Source organism: Podarcis erhardii (assembly GCF_964252035.2).
Source record: "Podarcis erhardii genome assembly, chromosome: 2".
NCBI classification, from domain to species: domain Eukaryota; kingdom Metazoa; phylum Chordata; class Lepidosauria; order Squamata; family Lacertidae; genus Podarcis; species Podarcis erhardii.
The window spans coordinates 124,797,931-124,823,173 of record NC_138498.1 but is presented as its reverse complement, the minus strand read 5'-3'; the positions used below and the strand labels follow the sequence as shown (position 1 = coordinate 124,823,173).

The window sequence follows — 25,243 nt, the reverse complement described above, 5'->3', positions numbered from 1 at the left end:
GTCACACAAGGAGCCCCGTTTTTAAATGTTTTCTGGTGATACTTATTCAATCTGTCCTCTACCCCCCAGAACCATAAAACTGTGGAGCTCGAAGGAACCCCCAGGGTCATCTAGTCCAACCCCTCTGCAATGCAGGTGTCACAAAGAAAGCATCTCCCAAATACAGGGGCCCACCCTCTTTCCCCACTTGGAGTCCTCCCCCCTTCTCAAGGGACACCCATTTCTGAGCCCCCCAAAGAGCTCTCCCCCCCCCCCTGGTTCGTGAGGGTTGGGTGAGGGGTTGCAGGGACCTCAAAGGCCTTGGGTCCCATGGTTTCCCTTCCACCCACCCACCCAGGGGATCCTCCCATTCATCTCTCAGCCCCCCAACAGCCTTTTCTGCACCCAAAGGACTTGCCACCCCAGAGGCCTCCCAAGACAAGCGGAAAGAGAAGTGGGGTGATGGAGAGAGGGGCCTTTTCCGGGGCCTTTTTTCTCTCTCTCCCCTTAACCCAAGGAGGGATCCGGATCCCGCCATGGGATCCCACCAGATTCTGGACGTGGCAACGCTCGGCTAGGCTCCCGTGCTGGGAAAGGTGCATCCAGAGGGGCCAACCCCTAGGGGCCCCGGTCCCTTAGGGGTGAAAGGTGGGAGAGCTCAGTGGGCACAGCATGAGGCCCCTCCTTTCAGGGTTGCAGGATCGTGATCCACGTGGGGCAAAAGAGCCCTGCATTATTGACTGGTGGCTCATTTAGTGGCAAACTAAAACTGGTAACGGTGTGGTGGGAGTTCATACAGTATTCTCTGGGAATGTGCAGAGTTTGCCGCTCTGCATTATTGACTGGTGGTTAATCATAGAGATGCAGAGTTGCAAGGGACCTCCAAGGGTCATCTAGTCCAACCCCCTGCAATGCTGGAAACTCTAATGTGGGACTAGGCAAACTAAAACTGGTACTGTAAAAGCGTGGCGGGAGTTCATACAATATACTCTGGGCATGTGCAGAGTTTGCTGCTCTCTCTAGACCAGAGGCAGGGAAGCAGTGGCCAAAGAACCGCCCTGCAGGCTTGATCTGACCGCAGAAAAGGGTCCTTGCGGGCTGAGATGCAGGATCCCAGAGGCTCCAGTATGGGAAGAACTGGACAGGGAAAAACAGCCCCCCCTGTATCATAGAGAGGAGAAATATAGAGAGGCCTCCCATGCAACGCCTGGGAAAATCCTCAGTGCCGGTTCCCATCCGAGCACCGGCAGGGGCTGCTCTGCCCCATAGCTCTATGGGCCGGAGCATCGGTAGGGGCTTGAGAAAGTGGGGGGGGGGGCGTCGCTGGACTAACTCCTCCCGCCCTGCTCTTTCTCTTGCAGGACAAGACATCGGAAGAGCGAGCAAGGGAGGCGGAGGGGCAGAAGAGAGGACAAAGGGGTAAAGATGCAGGGATGGGGAAGGGAGGGGGGAAATGGGGAGGGGAGTGGGGAGGAAAGGGCAAAGACCCCTCCATATCTCCCCACCTTCCCCAAAAGCGCCTTTACTGGGGCCCGTCAGGAGGGTCTGGATCCATGCAATCCCGCTGCGAAGTGGACACCCAAGACCTGCAGGACTTGCGTGGCTCCATCTCCTTTGGAGCCCCTCCCCCACAAGAGATCACGACCCCCCCCCATAATAACACTATGGGACATGCGCAAGGGCGGGGGTGCAGGGGTCCTTTCTACGGAGGAGCCCCCTGCCGGGTTTCCTTTGAGCCTTCTCCTTGGAAGCACCCTCGCCACGCGCATTTGGGGGCGCAGGGCGAGGGGCGAGAGGAGCCAAGGGGGGTTTCTGGGCGCAGGGGAGTCTTAGGGACGGAGGGAGGGGGGCATAGGAAGTTGGGGGGCTGCGGGATCAATGGAAGCATCCTTGGTAGGGGAAACCTGGGGGGAGGGGAGAGGGAGAGCCCCGTGGCCTTTTGGAAGAGATGTCTCCACCTTGGGCGCTGGGGGGGGGGGATCTCCAGAGGGGCTGCCTTGGCTTTTCCCTTCCTGGCAAGAAATCTGCCTTGCAGAGAGGGACAGGGAGGGATCCTTGAAAAAAAGGGGGGGGGATCCCATTTCCCCACCCAGTTCTTTCCAGGATGCTTCTTTCTCCCAAGTCCAGCTACTGGAGAGAAAAGGCAAGAAGATCCTGGGAGGAACCCCCTCCCTTAAGTTACTGGAAACTTCCCCCCTCGCTCAGGCTTCCAGTTTATAGCAGGAGGGGGGGGGGTCCCGTGTGGGTGGTCCTGGCCCACCTCTGTGCTGGCAGGAGGTCCAGATTTCAAGAGGGCAGACCTGGTGGGCAGAGCAACCCCCTGGCCAGGTCAGCTGCATGAGAGCTCAAGGGAGGGCAGAAGAGAAAAGTCAGGAACGCCGTTTCGGAAGGGATCTTCCTTTCTTCTTCCCTTTCTCCTCCTTTGTCTCCTGTCTCCTCTTCTTGCGGCCTTTTCACTCCTTGTGGAGGGGGAGACCATCAGATTCAGAGAAACAAGGGTTGTCCTGGGGGTTGGGACTCCCCCACCCGGATGTCCAGAATCCTCCTGTGTCCTCTTCTCCTCCTTCTCCCATCTCTTTCATTTCCACCTTTACCTGGGTTTTCTTTTCTTCTTTACCTGGACTACCTTACAGGGACCTTTAGGAAGTTCTCCAGACTAACTGTGGGACCACTGAGTTCCTTTATCCTAATATTTTGTCTTCCTTTCTCTTCCTGTTCTGTTGTTTATTTCTTGCTATACAGTTATCTGCTTAAGCGCAAATTGAGCTGGCGAGAAGGGTTGTCTTGCCCATCTCGAAGGTTTGACTTCCTACCAGGGGAGAGGGGGATGTTGACACCCCACAAAGGACCCCCATCCTCAATGCAGAGAAGGAACCTATCAGGGTCAGTACCAATGTTCACTTTCCACTGCACGACTGATCATTGATGCTGTTGAACACCAGTCCAAAAATTACAAGCTGCAATGCATTCCAATAGCATCAAAAGATAATGGGTGAATGCACTTTCTCAGTCTGGTGGGCTTCAAGGGTAAAGGACCCAAGATCAGGATAGACAATGAAGGCCCATTGCTGCAGGGTTTACATTTAGGTACATTAATAATAATAATAATAATAATAATAATAATAATTCATTATATGCCTCCCATATGATTGGATTGCAGGACAAGGATTGCCAGTACAATATTACATTGGTTTACAACCATAATCCGTTCCAGAGCTCCGTTTGTAAACCAAAACAGGTTGTAACACAAGGTGCATTTTCACCAATGGGGCCTCCAAAAAATTTTTTGTTCGTAATCTGTGTATCTGAAGAAGTGTGCATGCACACAAAAACTCATACCAATAACAAACTTAGTTGGTCTCTAAGGTGCTACTGGAAGGAATTTTTTATTGTGTGTCAATTTGTCAATCCTACAAACTGTGAAACATAGTAAATTGGTAGGATTATAGTTTATAGGAATCCTTTAATTTTGAGCTTTCTTGTCTACATCATCGGACTGGTGCCCACAAAAACCAAAGTCCATCTTTTCTTGATTAGCCTTTAATGGGCCACTGGATACTTTGTTAGCTCTGCTTCTAAAGATGAATATTTTTGAATACTTTTAACAATCACATAGGACATCAATAACACTTCTGTTTTATTTATTCCAGTTAGGAGAGACTCTGGTACACCAGTCTGACTTCAAAACAGAAAAACACGGAGACGAGTCCTGGAGAAATTGAGAGGTCTGTACTTCCACTTTTCTGTGAGACTGTATCTTTGTGTCTTTACTTTCAGTGTGTGGGAACATAGAAAGAGCCCTTCCAGGTCAGTAGGTTATTAAGGACTTGTAGTATTTTGCTCATAATTCACTGACTACTTGGGTCCAGTATCATTTCGCCAAACTGGCCTCTCCGCAAAGTTCGCACAAACAGCAGCATTCAGAGTGTAGGAAACCAAAGCACGAAGAAGAGCTATAAATCCACATGGCATTCCAGACTTCAAGTAGAATGGCTTAGTACTGGCCAATTACATCTGAATGGTTGCAAATAAGCCCAGAGTCCATAAACATGCACCAGAGCCCTTGTGAAGGCAATCCTTAGAGAGAATCTTTCACTCTCCGTCCTGAAAGGGTCACAATCCGGATGGAAAGTACGAGTGAGCAAGCCACAGTCCACAGAATCTCCTCTGAAATTCAGGTTCACACCTTGCCATTTCCAGGAAAACTGGAAGGTCAAATGGCTTCATTTCCTTGACCTTGCAGGTGGTGGGCAACTCCCCAAAAATATTTTCATTGTTGTTGTTGTTGTTGTTATAATTTAACATAAACTTTGCAAACAAAACATCCATCTTATCATCTCTTACACATCTTGGCTACTTTAACCAGTGACTTCCATCATTCCCTTCTAATGATTTCACCCTATGTCTCTCTTCTGTTTACAATTTGTCTCTTTACTACTGTTTATATAATCAAAATGTTAACATCCTATCTTTTAACCTTGATTAACAATATTTCTTATATCCATTTTTCACAAGACTTCTTGTTATCCTACAAGCGTATTCAACTGAATACCATTGTCCTACAAATAATTCACAAATTTATTCCAGTCCTTCAGGAATTTTTGGTCCCGCTGTTCTCGGATTCTCCAGGTCATCTTAGCTAATTCTGGGTACTCCATCAATTGACTGAAAGAAAAATAACATTTTTGGTAGCACATTCATTTTTATAACTGATATCCTTCCCCAAAGTGACAATTTCATCCTTTCCCACACTTCCAAATCTCTCATAATCTTATTCCATGCCTGGTTGTGGTTGTATTGATATCAATTTATATTTTGGGAGGTTAACAATATTCTTAGGTATTTCACTTTCTTTACCACCCCTATTTCAGTTTGTTGTTGCAACTGGTCCACCATCTTTTTGTTCAAATTTTTAACAAACTTTTTATTTTTATTTACTTCTCTAAACTATTCAATTTTTTCTAGTATTTCCTTAGGCCTTGTTATTGGTTCTTCAATTGTTATTACCAAGTCATCCATAAAGGCTTTTACTTTATATTCTTTCCTTCTGACTGATATTCCTTTAATTCCTTCTGCTGACCTTATATTATTCAGGAGAATTCCAGAAGCGATATGAATAACAATGGTGATAGTGGACACCCTTGTCTTGTCCCTTTTGTAATTTCAATATTTTCTGTTAATACATTATCCACAATAAGTTTTGCCTTTTGACTCGAATATATTGCTTTTAAACTGCTCATAAACAATTGACCCATTTCCATCATTTCTAAGATTTTAATCATAAATTCCCAAATATATTATCTTAGTTCTTCCTCTCCAATTTTAATTTTATGAATTGTCTTTTGAGATTTTCTTTTGTTTATCTGCCATGCCAGCCATTTTCCTGGTTTATTTGCGTATTCAAAGTTCTTTTGTTTCATCATTTTAATTTTCCATTCTACTTCCTGGTTCACAATTGTTGAAAACTGACTTTGTAATATCTTAATATTTTCATTAATCATTATATCATTTGGTTTTTTAGCTAGCAATTTTCATTTTCCATTCTCTCATTTAAAATTTCCATTTTTTTCTTTTCTCTGAATCGTCTATATATTCTGTTGAATAAACAATCCTCTCATGACTGCCTTGCATGCATTCCATCCTTATGGCGCAGCTGGCCTCAAAATAATCCTTTTTTGAGTGTTTTGGGGGGGCTGCAGCACCCTTGAGGACTCCCCCTTTATCTCCCAAAGAACTGAACTCTCCTCTAAGGGCTGAGTCCCGTCTCTTCTCAGCTCTGCGGACCAACCGGAAATCAATGTTTGCTGTTTTATCGTGTTTTTAATACTTTGTTCGGTGCTGCCCAGAGGACTGGGGAAACCCAGCCGGATTGCCGGGGTTTGAATAATATAATATAATAGTATTATTATTATTATTATTATTATTAATTAATTAAGGGGGGACATATCTTTATTCCTCTAATTTATCAGTATCAGTCTTTTGGCCACATTTAAGAAATGCATAATCCACTTTTGTAATCCAATTGACAGTTTACATGCAATTGGTATATTATTCCAAAGGATATTTTCCTCTGAAAGTCTTCCCGTTAGAATTCAGCTTTTTCAGTGTCACACATATTCGCTTAGCCACCCACCCCAAAGGAGAAAGAAAAGTGAGAGAGTCCTGGACAGATAATTTCCACAAGGATAGTTGTATATCACAAGACAGGCATGAGATCAGGTAGTCTGTTCCCTGGCCATACTTCCTCAGGGAGACATAGAGAAGAGAGGGGAGAATCTAGGAGACGTTTAAAAAAAAAAAAAAAAAAGACGGTGGTGTTAATTAGACTCACTTTGTGTTAAGTTCCTTTTCCCTCTTCCACGGAACCCTAAAATGGTTTTCTTTCCCCCCAAAGGAGGAGAAGATCCAAATTCTGAGGAGACACCTTCAATTTCATTGAGAATAATGAAGACAAAGTTAAAATGTGCATAATGTTCTTCTGTCTGTGTGCACACTGAGTTTACAATAATGAACTCAACAGAAGAGAAACCATCTAAAGCTATGCAGTGCAAAAAGAGCTTGAACTGGAGCAAAACTCATAGGAAACATCAACAAACTCCCAAGGGAGAGAAACCAATTAAATGTATGGAGTGTGGAAAGAGCTTCAATCAGCGTGGAGCACTTAGAATCCATCAAAGAATTCACACAAGGGAGAAACCATTTAAATGTGTTGATTGTGGAAAGAGCTTCAGTCAAAGTGGACACCTTAGAACACATCAGCGAATTCACACGGGAGAAAAACCATTCAAATGTATGGAGTGTGGAAAGAACTTTGTTCATAATGGAAACCTAAGAACACATCAGCGAACTCACACTGGGGAGAAACCGTTTAAATGTATGGAGTGTGGAAAGAGCTTCAATCAAAGTGAATGTCTTAGACTGCACCAAAGAACTCACACGGGGGAGAAACCATTTAAATGTGTTGAGTGTGGAAAGAGCTTCAGTCAAACTGCAAATTATAGAATACATCAGAAAACTCACACAGGGGAGAAACCATTTAAATGTATGGAATGTGGAAAGAGCTATGGTCGTAGGGACGCCCTTACAATACATCAGCGAACTCACACAGGGATGAAACCATTTAAATGTATGGAATGTGGAAAGAACTTCAGTCAAAGTGGAAACCTTAGTACCCATCAGAAAACTCACACAGGGGAGAAACCATTCCACTGTATGGAGTGTGGAAAGAGCTTCCATCAAAATGGGGGCCTTCGAATACATCAGCAAACTCACACAGGGAAGAAACCATTTAAATGTATGGAATGTGGGAAGAGCTTCAGTCAAAGTGGATACCTCAGAACACATCAGAAAACTCACACAGGGGAGAAACCATTTAAATGTATGGAGTGTGGAAAGAGCTTCCGTCAAAGTGTACTCCTTAGACTGCACCAAAGAACTCACACAGGGGAGAACCCATATAACTGTGTAGAGTGTGGAAAGAGCTTCAGTCAAAGTGGAAATTATAAAAGCCACCAAAGAACTCACACAGGGGAGAAACCATTTAAATGTATGGAGTGTGGACAGAGTTTTCGTCATAGTGTAACCTTTAGAATACATCAGCGAACTCACACAGGGGAGAAACCATATAAATGTATGGAGTGTGGAAAGAGCTTCACTTCAACGAAAAACCTTAGACTGCACCAAAGAACTCACACAGGGGAGAACCCATATAACTGTATAGACTGTGGAAAGAGCTTCAGTCAAAGTGGAAATTATAAAAGCCACCAAAGAACTCACACAGGGGAGAAACCATTTAAATGTATGGAGTGTGGAAAGAGCTTCCGTAATGGTGGAACCCTTAGAAGCCATCTACAGACTCACACAAAGGAGAAACCATTTAAATGTATGGAATGTGGAAAGCTCTTCAGTCAAAGTGGAAACCTTAAGAGACATCAGCGAACTCACACCAGAGAATAACCATTTAAATGTAAGGAGTGTGAAAAGAGCCTCGGTCAAAGCGGACATTTTAAAGACACCAGAGAACGTTCACAGCAGGGGGGGAAGCATTTAAATGTGAGGGCTGTGTTTGCAAAGAGCTTTACTGATAGTGGAGCACATAGAAAACATCAACATACACATACCAGTGAGAAATCATTTAAAGATATGGAAAATATAAATATAATATAACATTTAAATATATGTGGAAAGAGTTTCAGTCAGTGTGGAAGGAGCTTCAGTTGGAGTGGAGATCCTTATATACATCAGCCGTTAAATGCATAGAGTATATGCGAAGATCTGGTGTCTGCATGTAAAGTTGTACCCATGTATTAAAGTAATGAAGGTAATGTCTCAGAATAGTAAATGCAATATAATAGGTCATGAACTGTTTGCAGTTTGCGGAGAGCATGAACCTGCAATGCTGGTGATCAATGTTGATGCCCTTTGAGTCGGCTGAAGTTCGGTCTTTGGTAGAGAGAGTTGGAAATGTTGGTGTTTTGGGGTTGCTAATAGAGCATTGTGGAAATTACAGGGTGAAAGATGCTTTGGAAGCAGGGTTGTTTAAATTAGTAGTACACAAACAACCGTATTACACTTATTGTTATAATTATACTAAATGAACAAATAAGACACAGAAAGAGTGAGGCCATCTTCTTATGTGCATAAACCCCTTCTGTAGTTTTTATAAATGATACACTAATTGTGTTACAAGCCTTCCTCTTCCTTGGTTCTCTGAAGGGCGCAATGTTCAGATAAAACATTCTTTCCAGTGGCAGCAGGAATAGAGGAATGAAGAAAGCAGGCTTCCTGGGGTGTCCAAAGGGGGTGTGAAAGAGACCCCCTCCCCCGCTCCTCTAGATGAATAAAAGCAACCCTGGGGGAAGAGAAGGTGGTGGAGAGAGAGAAACATGGCCTTTGGTGGGTGATTCTGTTTGGGGTGCTGTCAGTAACTTCTCCAGAGGGGCTCTGGGCCTCCTTTGCTCCTCTCCCCTTCCCAAGGGTCTGTGGCTCCTCCAAGTCCTCCTAGAGAAGGATCATTAATACGGCTTGGAGGGAAAGAGTGTTCTAGACCAGCTGCTGCAGCCTTGTTTCTCTTTGGGGGGCTGGATCTTCCTTCTGTTGCTGCCCCCACGTTTTGCAACCTCTCAGGTCGAGACTGAACTGGTGTTTCTGTTGTAAAATTAGTTAACCCATTTAGCATATGATAGAATTCATATAACTTAACAGTGAATGAAACACATGTACCTTTGTTATACCTTCATCTTACTTTCTCTGATGGAAGCTATGTCTCAGTGCTCTAATAATTTCTAGGCTACGTGGACTTCTCAACCCTGACTTCCACCTAATTATCTTTCAAATTACTGTTTAAAAAGTTTAGAAATAGAAAATTTATGTGACCGACTCTTCTTCCCTTGAGTCTTCTACCCAGGCGTTGGGAGCTATTGGAATGGTAAGCTAAGGACTTTCTAAAGGTCTGGTTGTCAGGGAGATGGACAATAAATGAATGAGTTGTAAATCCTAAGACAGCAAGACACCAGGATACCCAAAATAATGGACAGAAGAACCGTTTTAGCTCCCTGACCTGTGACCTTCCAGTACGTGTATAACTTCTATGAGCTAATGCCTGTACCTTCCTCAAAAAAACCCTCTTAAAGTTGTACTAAATTGAACCTCTGGTTTTGAGTTGCTGGAGCTATTGCAATAGCTTTTCTCTCAATAAACTGGGTCTCTTCCGGACGTTTTTCTTTGAGATGTTATTCCTTCACCTGACCATGGACAATTGAAGCAAATTTGGTTTGGAAGTATCTGAAGAAGTGTGCATGCACATGAAAGCTCATACCAAGAACTGACTTAGTTGGTCTTTAAGGTGCTACTGGAAGGAATTTGTTTTGTTTTGGTTTGGAAGGAAATTCTTATCCCATATCTTAAAGCCTGGAATAAACTATTTCAAAAGGTATTTCCCTCACTCTCTTTGCTTCGTGGGAAAGAGCTTGTCTGAAGTGGTTCCTGGTTCCTTGAATTCCCTTCAAAAGGAGCCCAAAACTCTTCCTCTCACAGGCAAACACCTCTGCTCTTAGAACTGCCATATCGTGAAACCCAAGGTGATGTAGATACATGGTGATTCCAGGTTCCTGTAGTTTTCCTTACAAAGTATTGACCTTTAGGAGGTCTGGTGGTTGTGATGAGGGACAGAAATTTCCTACAGCTGACCTGTACTGGTTGTTGTCAGGCAGAAGTGTGAAGGACGGACGGCGGACCAGAGTCTGGTCATTCAGTCCCCCTGAAATTCCACCAGAGGGATGGGACCTCACTCTGATTGGACAACAGCACTTTTGGAGGGAAAATAAAAGGAGCCATTTCTGAGGGAGAGAGTTAGATAGTGTTTGATATGAGAGAAGATGAAGAGGGATTGTTTTGAGGTGGGAGTTGGGGAGGAGGATAGGATTTGCCTGAGGGAGAACTGGTTCTGGTTTGAGTTGAACATCCTCCCTGAGAGAGGAAAGACCCTCCCAGCCTGGAGATGGAGACCCGGTTGGGGGTCTGGGGAAGGTCTACAGACAGGGGTGTCCTGGGAGGGCTGACTCTTGAGGCTGAAGAAGCAGATCCTGGGGGGGATTCAGCTCCCCTGGGTCCCCTTCCAGTCAGGAGGGGGCAGTTCTTCCAGGGAGAGAGGACCCCCAAGCCAGTAACAAGGGGGGAGGGGGTCCCCTGGGTCTGTTACGCCATTTTGGAATTACCCCAGCAGTGGGGTTGCTTAGAGAGGGAAAGTGCCCCTCGCTCATGAACCAGGGTATTGATCGGGGAGGGAAGTTGTGCTGTATTTAATTGAACCACCTGTCCTAACTAAATATCAAAAACTGAAGTGTAACTTTTTTTTAGTGAAGAGATTTTAAGAGAAGCTGTGACTAATCCTGTGTTTAAGCCTGAGACATCTTAAAGTTTAAGTATATAAGTTGACTTCTATCCAGGAGAACACATTTCCTGACCCACTTTCTTTCAAAAGCTTCTTTTTATTAATAAAACTCTCCTTGTTGTTTGTTCAGCTTCTGCCCGAGATGATATTCACTCACTACAAGATAAACTGTGGTAAATTGTATAGATTTTTGTAGTTTGTATACAGTGAGATGTGCACACTGTATTTTAATTTAATAGGGGGCAGTAAGTGGGTGAGTCCCCCACATTATTGACTGGTGGTTAATCATAGAACTACTGAGTTGGAAGGGACCCCCCCAAAGGTCATCAAGTCCAACCCCCTGCAATGCAGGAATATTTTGCCCAATAATAATGATAAGAATAACCCCCCCCCCCGAACATAAGTTTTATTTATTTATTATAATAATAAACGTCTTTTTTTGGAACTTCCAGTTTTATGTATTTATTAAAGTTCTTATGTTCCATTATATTACATCACAAGACTTATTATACTGTAATTTTCAGCACGTATACAAAGTTTATATACTTAAAGGGGGGGAACACAAGGACAAAAAACAATTCCAAAATCATATTCATATATATATATACCAACACTTTGAACGCCCTGTCTATTCTGTTGTATATTCCTTTTTTACAAATGAATGTACACTTATTATTTTATATTTCTTTACATTTTATCTAATACATTGCAATATCAATATGTACCCTTGGGCTTATTTGTCAACTCAGTCTCTCTCCAACGTCAATCGAATGCTGAATTTTGGACATTCCCATATGTGAGAACCCACAGTTCAGGTCACACAAGGAGCCCCTTTTTTAAATGTTTTCTGGTGATACTTATTCAATCTGTCCTCTACCCCCCAGAACCATAAAACTGTGGAGCTCGAAGGGACCCCCAGGGTCATCTAGTCCAACCCCTCTGCAATGCAGGGGTCACAAAGAAAGCATCTGCCAAATACAGGGGCCCACCCTCTTTCCCCACTTGGAGTCCTCCCCCCCTTCTCAAGGGACACCCATTTCTGAGACCCCCAAAGAGCTCTCTTCCCCCCCCCGGGTTCGTGGGGGTAGGGCAGGGGGTTGCAGGGACCTCAAAGGCCTTGGGCCCCATGGTTTCCTTTCCACCCACCCACCCAGGGGATCCTCCCATTCATCTCTCAGCCCCCCAACAGCCTTTTCTGCACCCCAGCCGCCCCAGAGCCTCCCCTTCACCCAAAGGACTTGCCACCCCAGAGGCCTCCCAAGACAAGCGGAAAGAGAAGTGGGGTGATGGAGAGAGGGGCCTTTTCCGGGGCCTTTTTTCTCTCTCTCCCCTTAACCCAAGGAGGGATCCGGATCCCGCCATGGGATCCCACCAGATTCTGGACGTGGCAACGCTCGGCTAGGCTCCCGTGCTGGGAAAGGTGCATCCAGAGGGACCAACTCCTAGGGGCCCCGGTCCCTTAGGGGCAAAAGGTGGGAGAGCTCAGTGGGCACAGCATGAGGCCCCTCCTTTCAGGGTTGCGGGTTCATGATCCACGTGGGGCAAAAGAGCCCTGCATTATTGACTGGTGGTTGGTTTAGTGGCAAACTAAAACTGGTAACGGTGTGGTGGTGAGGCAAGGGAGAAGGGCTACCCCTATGCTATCCACATAATCAGTTATCAGAAACCAATATTGAATATATTCAATATATTCAATATATATCCAAATATGCTTATACAAATCAAGGATTACAGTACTTTATAATCCATTTTGAATCAAAAGGGAAGCTGTGCTGCAAACTGCTTGAAACGGCAAAAAGTTAGAACCGACCCTTCCCCTAAATATCTGTGCACCCCGGACGAGGGGGAAAGACATGAATCAGAGATTCTGATACAAATTCCCCTCAGATACAGGCTAAATTAATCCACAGAACAGGAAGAGCAAAACCACAGAATGTCCAAGCTCCCTGTCCTGTCATAACTGGGGGAAAGGTTAGACAGAGCGTCACTGCAAGCATTGGAAAGCAGAAGTAGAATCCGGTGCTGACCAAGGCTTGACCGGGGGTCAAGTAGCGTGACAACCGCTCGCTGATTGGCTGATTCTCGCTGACAATATTGTGAATCCCTCATGATTGTCTCATGATCAATGATTTGCTGTGTTCTGCTCAGGTATGAAGACCTCTGGATTTCTGTCAATCGGGGTCCCAGTTCTTTGGAAAATATTCCAACTGGGTCCTTATTGCCTGGCAATAAACCTCACCTTCTTATTCTCCAATTGCTGTCTGGCTGATCTATATTTTAAACACTTCGCGAGCACTTATTTGCTTCAGTGGGAGTTCATACAGTATTCTCTGGGCATGTGCAGAGTTTGCCGCTCTGCATTATTGACTGGTGGTTAATCATAGAGATGCAGAGTTGTAAGGGACCCCCAAGGGTCATCTAGTCCAACCCCCTGCAATGCTGGAAACTCTAATGTGGGACTAGGCAAACTAAAACTGGTACTGTAAAAGCGTGGCGGGAGTTCATACAATATACTCTGGGCATGTGCAGAGTTTGCTGCTCTCTCTAGACCAGAGGCAGGGAAGCAGTGGCCCAAGAACCGCCCTGCAGGCTTGGTCTAACCGCAGAAAAGGGGCCTTGCGGGCTGAGATGCAGGATCCCAGAGGCTCCAGTATGGGAAGAACTGGACAGGGAAGAACAGCCCCCCCCTGTATCATAGAGAGGAGAGAGATAGAGAGGCCTCCCATGCAACCCCTGGGAAAATCCTCAGTGCAGGTTCCCATCCGAGCACCGGCAGGGGCTGCTCTGCCCCATAGCTCTATGGGCCGGAGCATCGGGAGGGGCTTGAGAAAGGGGGGGGCGTCGCTGGACTAACTCCTCCCGCCCTGCTCTTTCTCTTGCAGGACAAGACATCGGAAGAGCGAGCAAGGGAAGCGGAGGGGCAGAAGAGAGGACAAAGGGGTAAAGATGCAGGGATGGGGAAGGGAGGGGGGAAATGGGCAGGGGGGAGGAAAGGACAAAGACCCCTCCATATCTCCCCACCTTCCCCAAAAGCGCCTTTACTGGGGCCCGTCAGGAGGGTCTGGATCCATGCAATCCCGCTGCGAAGTGGACACCCAAGACCTGCAGGACTTGCGTGGCTCGATCTCCTTTGGACCCCCCCCCCCTAATAACACTATGGGACATGCACAAGGGCGGGGGTGCAGGGGTCCTTTCTACGAAGGAAGCCCCTGCCGGGTTTCCTTTGAGCCTTCTCCTTGGAAGCACCCGCGCCACGCGCATTTGGGGGCGCAGGGCGAGGGGCGAGAGGAGCCAAGGGGGGTTTCTGGGCGCAAGGGCGACGGAGGGAGGAGGGCGAAGGAAGTTTGGAGGCCGGGGGATCAATGGAAGCATATTTGGCGAGTGAGGGGGGAACCCTGGGGGGGGGGGAGAGAGGGAGAGCCCCGTGGCCTTTTGGAAGAGATGTCTCCACCTTGGGCGCTGGGGGGGGTGGGAATCCCCGGAGGGGCTGCCTTGGCTTTTTCCTTCCTGGCAAGAAATCTGCCTTGGAGAGAGGGACAGGGGGGAATCCTTGAAAAGGGGGGGTCCCATTTCCCCACCCAGTTCTTTCCAGGATGCTTCTTTCTCCCAAGTCCAGCCACTGGAGAGAAAAGGCAAGAAGATCCTGGGAGGAACCCCCTCCCTTAGGTTACCGGAAACTTCCCCCCTCGCTCAGGCTTCCAGTTTATAGCAGGAGGGGGGGGGGTCCCGTGTGGGTGGTCCTGGCCCACCTCTGTGCTGGCAGGAGGTCCAGACTTCAAGAGGGCAGGCCTGGTGGGCAGAGCAACCCCCTGGCCAGGTCAGCTGCATGAGAGCTCCAGGGAGGGCAGAAGAGAAAAGTCAGGAACGCCGTTTCGGAAGCGATCTTCCTTTCTTCTTCCCTTTCTCCTCCTTTGTCTCCTGTCTCCTCTTTCCTCTCTTCTCTTCCTGCGGCCTTTTCACTCTCTGTGGAGGGGGAGACCAACAGATTCAGAGAAACAAGGGTTGTCCTGGGGGTTGGGACTCCCCCACCCAAATGTCCAGAATCCTCCTGTGTCCTCTTCCCCTCCTTCTCCCTTCTCTTTCATTTCCTCCCTTACCTGGGTTTTCATCTCTTCTTTACCTGGACTACCTTACAGGGACCTTTAGGAAGTTCTCCAGACTAACTGTGGGACCACTGAGTTCCTTTATCCTAAGAAGTTGTCTTCCTTTTTCTTCCTGTACTGTTGTTTATTTCTTGCTATACAGTTATCTGCTTAAGCACAAATTGAGCTGGCAAGAAGGGTTGTCTTGCCCATCTCAAAAGTTTGACTTCCTACCAGGGGGGAGGGGGGTGTTGACACCCCACAAAGAACCCCCATCCTCAGTGCAGCGAAGGAACCTATCACGGTGTTACAGGAAAAATCCGAGGGCTCCCTTGGACAAAACAAAGACACCAACCAGGATAACTTGGAGCAAAACAGCAGCCTGTAGGCTTGGCCTTTATTGAACTGTTGCAATAGGGTATTCCCCTCACGTGCAGGTGAGAGGAAAGACCCAGAAGAATAGTGTGCAAGGTCTTATAAAAACTTTTGAAATTCCCCTCCTCTAGGTCTAGCCCACCCCCAGAAACATCATGCATACATTACAGAAAGGAGGGGCTGAGGGAGGAGTTGGTGGTAACCTGAGTGTCCTGTCACCTGGCTGGTTTCTCCCTTCCCCCCTCCCCCTGAGTCACTTCCAGGAACTTCCAGGAGACAAAAGGGGAGTTGGCAGTTTCCTGCCCCCTGAGGGAAGGTCTGATCATTGTCCTTTGTTTCAGTCCATGCTGAATCCACTCCCATATGGAAGTTCTTTGTGATCTTGATTGTCTTCTGTCTGGGATCATCAGGGTTAGTATGGGCAGGGCTCCTGTGGATGTGCTGAGACAGTGAAGGGATTATGGCTGACCAGGACTAAGCCACCCCCCTTTGTTAGTTCTTCTCATATGGAGTAAAAATAAAAATGGAACAGTGCAACTCCGATGTATGGTTGATTTTCTATGAATTTATAACAGAAATGTGGCGTATGTAGTGTGTGAGTGTGTAGTTTATACAAACAGAATGATTGGGGTGGGGGGGTTCCTGCTACAACGGTCAGTACCAATGTTCACTTTCCACTGCACGACTGATCATTGATGCTGTTGAACACCAGTCGAAAAATATGGGTGGAGGGTGCTGTGGAAATGCTTTCGGGGTTTATTGATATATTGAAAGCATCTTTATTACTTCTTATTTTTAGTAGAGTGAGTTACAAGCTGCGATTTTTGGTAGAGTGAGTTACAATCCAATAGCATCAAAAGATAATGGGTGAATGCACTTTCTCAGTCTGGTGGGCTTCAAGGGTAAAGGACCCAAGATCATGATAGGCAATGAAGGCCCATTGCTGCAGGGTTTACATTTAGGTACATGAATAATAATAATAATAATAATTCATTATATGCCTCCCATCTGACTGGATTGCAGGACAAGGATTGCCAGTACAGTGGTACCTTGGTTTACAACCATAATCCATTCCGGAGCTCCGATTGTAAACCAAAACAGGTTGTAACACAAGGTGCATTTTCCCCAATGTCCCTCCAAAAATTTTTTGTTCGTAATCCAAAATAACAAAAAAAAAGGTTGTGATCCAAAAAAAGTTTGCAAACCAGGACACGCACTTCCAGGTTTGACGTGTTTGTAATCCAAAACATATGCAAACCAGACTGTTTGCAAACTAAGGTACCACTTGTATTACAAGTAAGGTGTGTCAAATTCTAGATACAGGTAGGTAGCCGTGTTGGGCTGCCATAGTTGAAACAAAATTTTAAAAATGCTTCCAGTAGTACACAAAAGCTCACACCAATAACAAACAATTTTTTTATTTTTCGTTGGTCTATAAGGTGCTACTAGAAGGATTTTTTTAAATTTTTGTCAACTTGTCAGTCCTACAAACTGTGAAACATAGTAAATTGGTGGGATTATAGTATATAGTTATCCTGGAATTTGGAGCTTCCTTGTCTACATCATCGGACCGGAGCCCACAAAAACCAAAGCCCATCTTATCTTTATTAGCCTTTCATGGGCCACTGGATGCTTTGTTAACTCTGCTTCTAAAGATGAATATTTTTGCATACTTTTAACAATCACATAGGACATCAATAACACTTCTGTTTTATTTATTCCAGTTAGGAGAGACTCTGATACACCAGTCTGACATCAGCTGCATTGAAACAGAAAAACACAGAGATGTTGAGATATTGGAGAAATTGAGAGGTCTGTACTTCCACATTTCTGTGAGACTGTATCTTTGTGTGTTTCCTTTCAGCGTGTAGGAACTTAGAAAGAGCCCTTCCAGATCTGTAGGATATTAAGGAATTGTGGTATTCTGCTCATAATTGACTGACTACTTGGGTCCAGTATCATTTCACCAAACTGGCCTCCGCAGAGTTCACACAAACAACCACATTCAGAGCGCAGGAAACCAAAGCACGAAGAAGAGCTATAAATCCACATGACATTCCAGACTTCAAGTAGAATGGCTTAGTACTGGCCAATCACATCTGAATGATTGCAAACAAGCCCAGATTCCATAAACATGCACCAGAGCCCTTGTGAAGGCAATCCTTAGAGAGAATCTTTCACTCTCTGTCCTGAAACAGTCACAGTCCAGATGGAAAGTGCGAGTGAGCAAGCCACAGTCCACAGAATCTCCTCTGAAATTCAGTTTCACACATTCCCGTTTCCTTGACCTTGCAGGTGGTGGGCAACTCCCCCAAAATATGTTGTTGTTGTTGTTGTTGTTGTTGTTGTTGTTGTTATAATTTAACATAAACTTTCCAAACAAAACATCCATCTTATCATCTCTTACACATCTTGGCTACTTTAACCAGTGACTTCCATCATTCCCTTCTAATGATTTCACCCTATCTCTCTCTTCTGTTTACAATTTGTCTCTTTACTACTGTTTATATAATCAAAATGTTAACATCCTATCTTTTAACCTTGATTAACAATATTTCTTATATCCATTTTTCACAAGACTTCTTGTTATCCTGCAAGCGTATTCAACTGAATACCATTGTCCTACAAATAACAAACTGAATACCATTGTCCTACAAATAATTCACAAATTTACAAATTCACAAATTTACTCCAGTCCTTCAGGAATTTTTGGTCCCGCTGTTCTCGGATTCTCCTGGTCATCTTAGCTAATTCTGGGTACTCCATCAATTGACTGAAAGAAAAATAACATTTTTGATAGCACATTCATTTTAATAATAATAATAATAATAATAATAATAATAATAATAATAATTTTTTATTTATACCCCGCCCTCCCCAGCCAAGGCCGGGCTCAGAGCGGCTTACAAACAATAATAAAAACAAGAAGAATGATTACAACTTAAAAACAAAAATAAAATACAACATTAAAATAATAGAACATTAAAATATTAAAATGTAGCCTCATCGCAGGAGGAGAAGAAAAAGAGAGAGAGGGAGGGAGGGAGGCCAAAGGCCAGGCGGAACAACTCTGTCTTACAGGCCCTGCGGAAAGAAATCAGATCCTGCAGGGCCCTGGTCTCATGAGGCAGAGCGTTCCACCAGGCCGGAGCCAGAGTTGAAAAGGCCCTGGCTCTGGTTGAAGCCAATCTAACTTCCTTAGGGCCCGGGATCACTAGGGTGTTGCTATTTATGGACCTTGAGGCTCTCCGTGGGGCATACCGGGAGAGGCGATCTCGTAGGTACAAGGGTCCTAGGCTGTGAAGGGCTTTAAAGGTCAAAAGCAGCACCTTAAATCTGACCCTGTACTCCACCGGGAGCCAGTGCAGCTTGAAAAGCACTGGGTGAATATGCTCCCATGGCAGAGACCCCGTGAGGAGCCTCGCTGCAGCATTCTGCATTCGCTGGAGTTTCTGGGAAAGCTTCAAGGGCAGCCCCGCATAGAGCGAATTACAGTAGTCAAGCCTGGAGATGACCGTCGCATGGATCACTGTGGTCAAGTCGGGGCGGGAAAGGTAAGGGACCAACTGCTTGATGCGGCGGAGGTGGAAAAATGTCGCCTTGGCTGTTGCTGTAACCTGCGCCTCCATGGAAAGGGAGGCGTCAAGGATTACACCCAAACTCTTAACGGAAGGCAATGGCACTAATTGGGCCCCCGCAAGAGAAGGGAGTTGGTCCCTCATCCCCATGCCATCCCGACCTAGCCATAGGACCTCTGTCTTCGAAGGATTTAGTTGTTGTTAAAAAGCATTGGGGAGAGAATTGCGCCCTGTGGCACTCCACACACCAAGGAGTGGCGTGACGACATTTCCCTCCCTAGTGCCACCCTCTGTCCCCGACCAGAGATAAAAGAGCACAACCAGTTACGGGCTATGCCCTGTATCCCCACGTCTGCGAGGCGGTGGTCCAGAAGATCATGATCGACCATGTCAAAGGCTGCTGACAAATCTAAAAGGATCAGCAGTCCTGACCTGCCTCGATCCAGTTGTCTATGGAGATCATCTGTTAGGGCAACCAGAGCCGTCTCCGTCCCAAAACCAGGACGGAAACTGGACTGAAATGGATCTAATGCCGATGTTTCCTCCAGAAACCTACCAAGCTGTTCAGCAACCCCTCTCTCAATTACCTTACCCAGGTATGGAAGATTTGAAGCTGGGCGGTAATTGGATAGGTCTAAGGGATCTAATGAAGTTTTTGTTAAGAGTGGACACACCACTGCTTCCTTCAGTTCCCCTGGGAATGTCCCCGTGTCAAGGGACAAATTGATAATTTCAACCAGGGGGGTCCGCACAACATCTGGACACTCCCTAATCAGCCAAGACGGGCACGGATCGAGGAGGCAGGTGGTGGGCCTACCAACTTGGAGGAATCTATCCACATCAGTAGAGAGTATCCGATCGAAATGGTCCAACACTGGACCTGAAGTCAGTTGAGGGGCCTCCAGTTCAGTCACTGTATCTAAATTGGCAGGGAGGTCACGGCGGAGCAACAGGACTTTCTCCGCAAAAAAACTTGCCAATGCCTCACAGCTGTGGGTCGAATTTGTGCTTAAATTTGGTTGTCCTCCTAAGGACGTTATTGACCTAATTATTCTAAAAAGTTGTGCCGGGCGAGAGCTAGCGGATGCAATGGAAGCTGCAAAGTAAAATTTCTTAGCAGCTTTCATAGCCGACTCATAGGCTTTCATAAGCGTCCTATAAGATATTCTTGAGGCTCCGTCACGAGTCCGTCGCCATACTCGCTCTAGCCATCTGAGATCTCACTTCATTTTCCGGAGCTCCTCAGTAAACCAAGGGGCCCGGTTTCGACGGGATCGCAGAGGGCGCTTAGGCGCGATCTCATCAATGGCTGCCAAGAGCCGGTTATTCCAGTCCTCAACAAGGTCATCTAATGAGTCGCCAGGAGGAGCAGGGTTCCGCAAGGCTTGTCGGAATCTATCAGGATCCATCAGTTTTCACGGACGAGCCCAAATAGGTTCGCCACCCGAGCCGGGGAGGAGCGGGAAGTCAATCTTGGCTTTCAGGGCGTAGTGATCAGACCATGGCACTTCCACAGCAGGGAGCATGATCACATCTATGCCAGCCCCAAAGATCAGATCCAGCGTGTGGCCTTCTTGATGAGTGGGGCCCAAAACAACCTTCTAAATGATATCCTTCCCCAAAGTGACAATTTCATCCTTCCCCACACTTCCAAATCTCTCTTAATCTTATTCCATACCTAGTTGTGGTTGTCTTGATATCAATTTATATTTTGGGAGGTTAACAATATTCTTAGGTATTTCACTTTCTTTACCACCCCTGTTTCCGTTTGTTGTTGCAACTGGTCTACCATCTTTTTGTCCAAATTTTTAACAAACTTTTTATTTTTATTTACTTGTTTATTTACTTGTCAATTTTTTTCTAGTACTTCCTTAGGCCTTGTTATTGGTTCTTCAATTGTTATTACCAAGTCATCCATAAAGTCTTTTACTTTATATTCTTTCCTTCTGACTGGTATTCCTTTAATTCCTTCTGCTAACCTTATATTATTCAGGAGAATTCCAGAAGCGATATGAATAACAATGGGGATAGTGGACACCCTTGTCTTGTCCCTTTTGTAATTTCAATATTTTCTGTTATCCACATTAAGTTTTCACATTAATTTCAATTAATTTCCACATTAATTTCAATATTTTCTGTTATCCACAATAAGTTTTGCCTTTTGACTTGAATATATTGCTTTTAAACTGCTCATATACAATTGACCCATTTCCATCATTTCTAAGATATTAATCATAAATTCCCAAATATATTATCAAAGGCCTTCTCAGCATCCACAAATATTATGGCTGCCTGCTTTTCATTCATGGCCGTCAAGTATTCATCCAGTCCTGGTGCTTTTCCTAATTTTATTGCTATCCAAATTTCTTCCACTTCTATTAATTCATTCAGTCTGTCCTTCTTTTCTGTGGGATTTGTTGCATTCCATTCTTCTTTAATAATTCTTCCATTTTGACTATGTTCTCTTTTCCACCTTTTTTATACAATTGTCGGTAGAAGTTTACAAATCCTTTTCTTATTTCTTTCGGATTCTCTAGTTCTTTCTCTCCAATTTTAATTTTATGAATTGTCTTTTGAGATTTTCTTTTGTTTATCTGCCATGCCAGCCATTTTCCTGGTTTATTTGCGTATTCAAAGTTCTTTTGTTTCATCATTTTAATTTTCCATTCTACTTCCTGGTTCACAATTGTTGAAAACTGACTTTGTAATATCTTAATATTTTGATTAATCATTATATCATTTGGTTTTTTAGCTAGCTTTTTTCATTTTCCATTCTCTCATTTAAAATTTCCATTTTTTTCTTTTCTCTGAATCTTCTATATATTCTATTCTGTTGAATAAAGAATCCTCTCATGACTGCCTTGCATGCATTCCATCCTTATGGCGCAGCTGGCCTCAAAATAATCCTTTTTTGAGTGTTTTTGGGGGGGCTGCGGCACCCTTGCAGACTCCCCCTTTATCTCCCAAAGAACTGAACTCTCCTCTAAGGGCTGAGTCCTGTCTCTTCTCAGCTCTGCGGACCAACCAGAAATCAATGTTTGCTGTTTTATCATGTTTTTAATATTTTGTTCGGTGCTGCCCAGATGACTGGGGAAACTCAGCCGGATGGCCGGGGTTTGAATAATATATTATTATTATTATTATTAATTAATTAAGGGGGAACATATCTTTATTCCTCTAATTTATCAGTATCAGTCTTTTGGCCACATTTAGGAAATGCATAATCCACTTTTGTAATCCAATTGACAACTTACAGGCAATTGGTATATTATTCCAAAGGATATTTTCCTCTGAAAGTCTTCCCGTTAGAATTCAGCTTTTTCAGTTTCACACATATTTGCTTAGCCACCCACCCCAAAGGAGAAAGGAAAGTGAGAGAGTCCTAGACAGATAATTTCCACAAGGATAGTTCTATATCACAAGATGGGCATGAGATCAGGTGGTCCATTCCCTGGCCATACTTCCTCAGGGACACATAGAGAAGAGAGGAGAGAATCTAGGAGATGCTTTTAAAAAAAAAGACGGTGGTGTTAATTAGACTCACTTTGTGTTAAGTTCATTTCCCTCTTCCATGAAACCCTAAAATGATTTTCTTTCCCCCAAAGGAGAAGGCGATCCAAATTCTGAGGAGACACCTTCAATTTCATTGAGAATAATGAAGACAAAGTTAAAATGTGCATAATGTTCTGTCTGTGTGCACACTGAGTTTACAATAATGAACTCAACAGAAGATAAACCATCTAAAGCTATGCAGTGCAAAAAGAACTTGAACTGGAGCAAAACTCATAGGAAACATCAACAAATGCCCAAGGGAGAGAAACCAATTAAATGTATGGAGTGTGGAAAGAGCTTCAGTCAGCATGGAACACTTAGAATCCATCAAAGAATTCACACAGGAGAGAAACCATTTAAATGTATGGAATGTAGAAAGAGCTTTGGTCGTAGGGATGCCCTTAAAATACATCAGCGAACTCACACAGGGATGAAACCATTTAAATGTATGGAATGTGGAAAGAACTTCAGTCAAAGTGGAAACCTTAGTATACATCAGAAAACTCACACAGGGGAGAAACCATTCCAATGTATGGAGTGTGGAAAGAGCTTCCATAAAAATGGCTCGCTTCGAATACATCAGCGAACTCACACAGGGGAGAAACCATTTAAATGTATGGAATGTGGAAAGAGCTTCAGTGAAAGTGGAAACCTTAGTACACATCAGAAAACTCACACAGGGGAGAAATCATTTAAATGTATGGAATGTGGGAAGAGCTTCAGTCAAAGTGGATACCTCAGAACACATCAGAAGACTCACACAGGGGAGGAACCATTTAAATGTATGGAGTGTGGAAAGAGCTTCAGTCAAAGTGGATACCTCAGAACACATCAGAAAACTCACACAGGGGAGAAACCATTTAAATGTATGGAATGTGGGAAGAGCTTCAGTCAAAGTAGATACCTCAGAACACATCAGAAAACTCACACAGGGGAGAAACCATTTAAATGTATGGAGTGTGGAAAGAGCTTCAGTCGAAGTGTACTCCTTAGACTGCACCAAAGAACTCACACAGGGGAGAACCCATATAGCTGCAAAGAGTGTGGAAAGAGCTTCAGTCAAATTGGAAATTATAAAAGCCACCAAAGAACACACACAGGGGAGAAACCATTTAAATGTATGGAGTGTGGAAAGAGTTTTCGTCATAGTGTAACCTTTAGAACACATCAGCGAACTCACACAGGGGAGAAACCATATAAATGTATGGAGTGTGGAAAGAGCTTCACTTCAACCAAAAACCTTAGACAGCACCAAAGAACTCACACATTGGAGAACCCATATAACTGTATAGACTGTGGAAAGAGCTTCAGTCAAAGTGGAAATTATAAAAGCCACCAAAGAACTCACACAGGGGAGAAACCATTTAAATGTATGGAATGTGGGAAAAGCTTCAGTCAAAGTGGAAACCTTCAGAAACACCAGCGAACTCACACCAGAGAATAACCATTTAAATGTAAGGAGTGTGGAAAGGGCCTCGGCCAAAGCGGACATTTTAAAGACACCAGAGAACATTCACAGCAGGGGGGGAAAGCATTTAAATGTGAGGGTTGTGTGTGCAAGAACTTTACTGATAGTGAGAAATCATTTAAATATATGGAATCTGGAAAGAGCTTCAGTCAGTGTGGAAGGAGCTTCAGTTGGAGTGCAGATCTTAACATACATCAGCCGTTAGATGCATAGAGTACATGCGAAGTTCTGGTGTCTGCATGTAAATTTGTACCCATGTATTCAAGTAATGAAGGTGATATCTCACAATAGTAAATGCAATATCCTATGTCATGAACTGTTTGCAGTTTGCAGAGAGCGTGAACCTGCAATGCTGGTGGTAAATGTTGATGCTCTTTGAGTCGGCTGAAGTTCAGTCTTTTTTAGAGGGAGTTGGAAATGTTGGTGTTTTGGGATTGCTAATAGAGCATTGTGGAAATTACAGGGTCAAAGTTGTGATGCTTTGGAAGCAGGGTTCATTATATTAGTAGTATACGAACAACCGTATAACACCTATTGTTGTAATTCTACTAAATGACAATAAATGAGTGAAATGTAAATCCTAAGACAGCAAGACACCAGGATACCCAAAATAATGGGCAGAAGAACCATTTTAGCTCCCTGACTGACCTTCCCTTACATGTATAACTTCTATGAGCTAATGCCTGTACCATTCTCCAAAAAAACCCTCTCAAAGTTGTACTAAAATGAACCTCTGGTTTTGGGTCACTGGAGCTTTGCAATAGCTTATCTCTCAATAAACTGGGTCCCTTCCGGACGTTGAATTTTCCTATCTCTTGGCTGTGTTTTTCTTTGAGGTGTTATTCCTTCCCCTGGCCATGGAAAGCCTGTAATAAATTATTTCAAAATGAACAAGGGAGTGTCAGATTTCCCTCACTTCCTTTCCACCCTGGGAAAGGCCTTGTCTGAAGTGGTTCCTGGAATCCCCTTTCACAAGGAGCCCCAAACCCTTCCTCTCACAGGCACACAGCTTTCCCCACCTCTGCTCTTAGAACTGCCATATCGTGAAACCCAAGGTGATGTAGATACATGGAGATTCCAGGTTCCTGAAGTTTTCCTTACAAAGTATTGACCTTTTGTAGGTCTGGTGGTTGTGATGAGGGACAGAAATTTCCTACTGCTGACCTGTACTGGTTGTTGTCAGGCAGAAGTGTGACGGACGGATGGCAGAGCAGACCGGAGTCTGGTCATTCAGTCCCCCTGAAATTCCACCAGAGGGATGGAACCTCTCTCTGATTGGACAACAGCACTTTTGGAGGGAAAATAAAAGGAGCTGTTA

General features: G+C 44.6%; 2 protein-coding genes across 3 annotated transcripts; both read left to right on the top strand.

Annotated features, from left to right (window-relative positions):
- Positions 1 to 518: 518 nt before the first annotated feature.
- LOC309334709 (uncharacterized protein) lies at positions 519 to 8,129 on the top strand. Its single transcript, XM_081849299.1, has 4 exons — positions 519 to 575; positions 1,341 to 1,398; positions 2,722 to 2,862; positions 6,374 to 8,129. The coding sequence occupies exon 4, from the start codon at positions 6,487 to 6,489 to the stop codon at positions 7,933 to 7,935; it is 1,449 nt and encodes a 482-aa protein (XP_081705425.1). The 5' UTR covers positions 519 to 575; positions 1,341 to 1,398; positions 2,722 to 2,862; positions 6,374 to 6,486; the 3' UTR covers positions 7,936 to 8,129.
- LOC309334718 (uncharacterized protein) lies at positions 3,729 to 24,736 on the top strand. Of its 2 annotated transcripts, XM_081849318.1 has the most exons (3): positions 13,243 to 13,810; positions 15,116 to 15,256; positions 22,511 to 24,736. In XM_081849318.1, exon 3 carries the CDS (start codon positions 22,621 to 22,623, stop codon positions 23,899 to 23,901), a length of 1,281 nt encoding a protein of 426 aa, XP_081705444.1. In that variant the 5' UTR covers positions 13,243 to 13,810; positions 15,116 to 15,256; positions 22,511 to 22,620; the 3' UTR covers positions 23,902 to 24,736. The 2 variants fall into 2 exon arrangements, with proteins under 2 accessions (XP_081705445.1, XP_081705444.1); XM_081849319.1 differs by lacking the exons at positions 13,243 to 13,810; positions 15,116 to 15,256 and adding an exon at positions 3,729 to 3,786.
- The last annotated feature ends 507 nt before the right edge of the window (positions 24,737 to 25,243 follow it).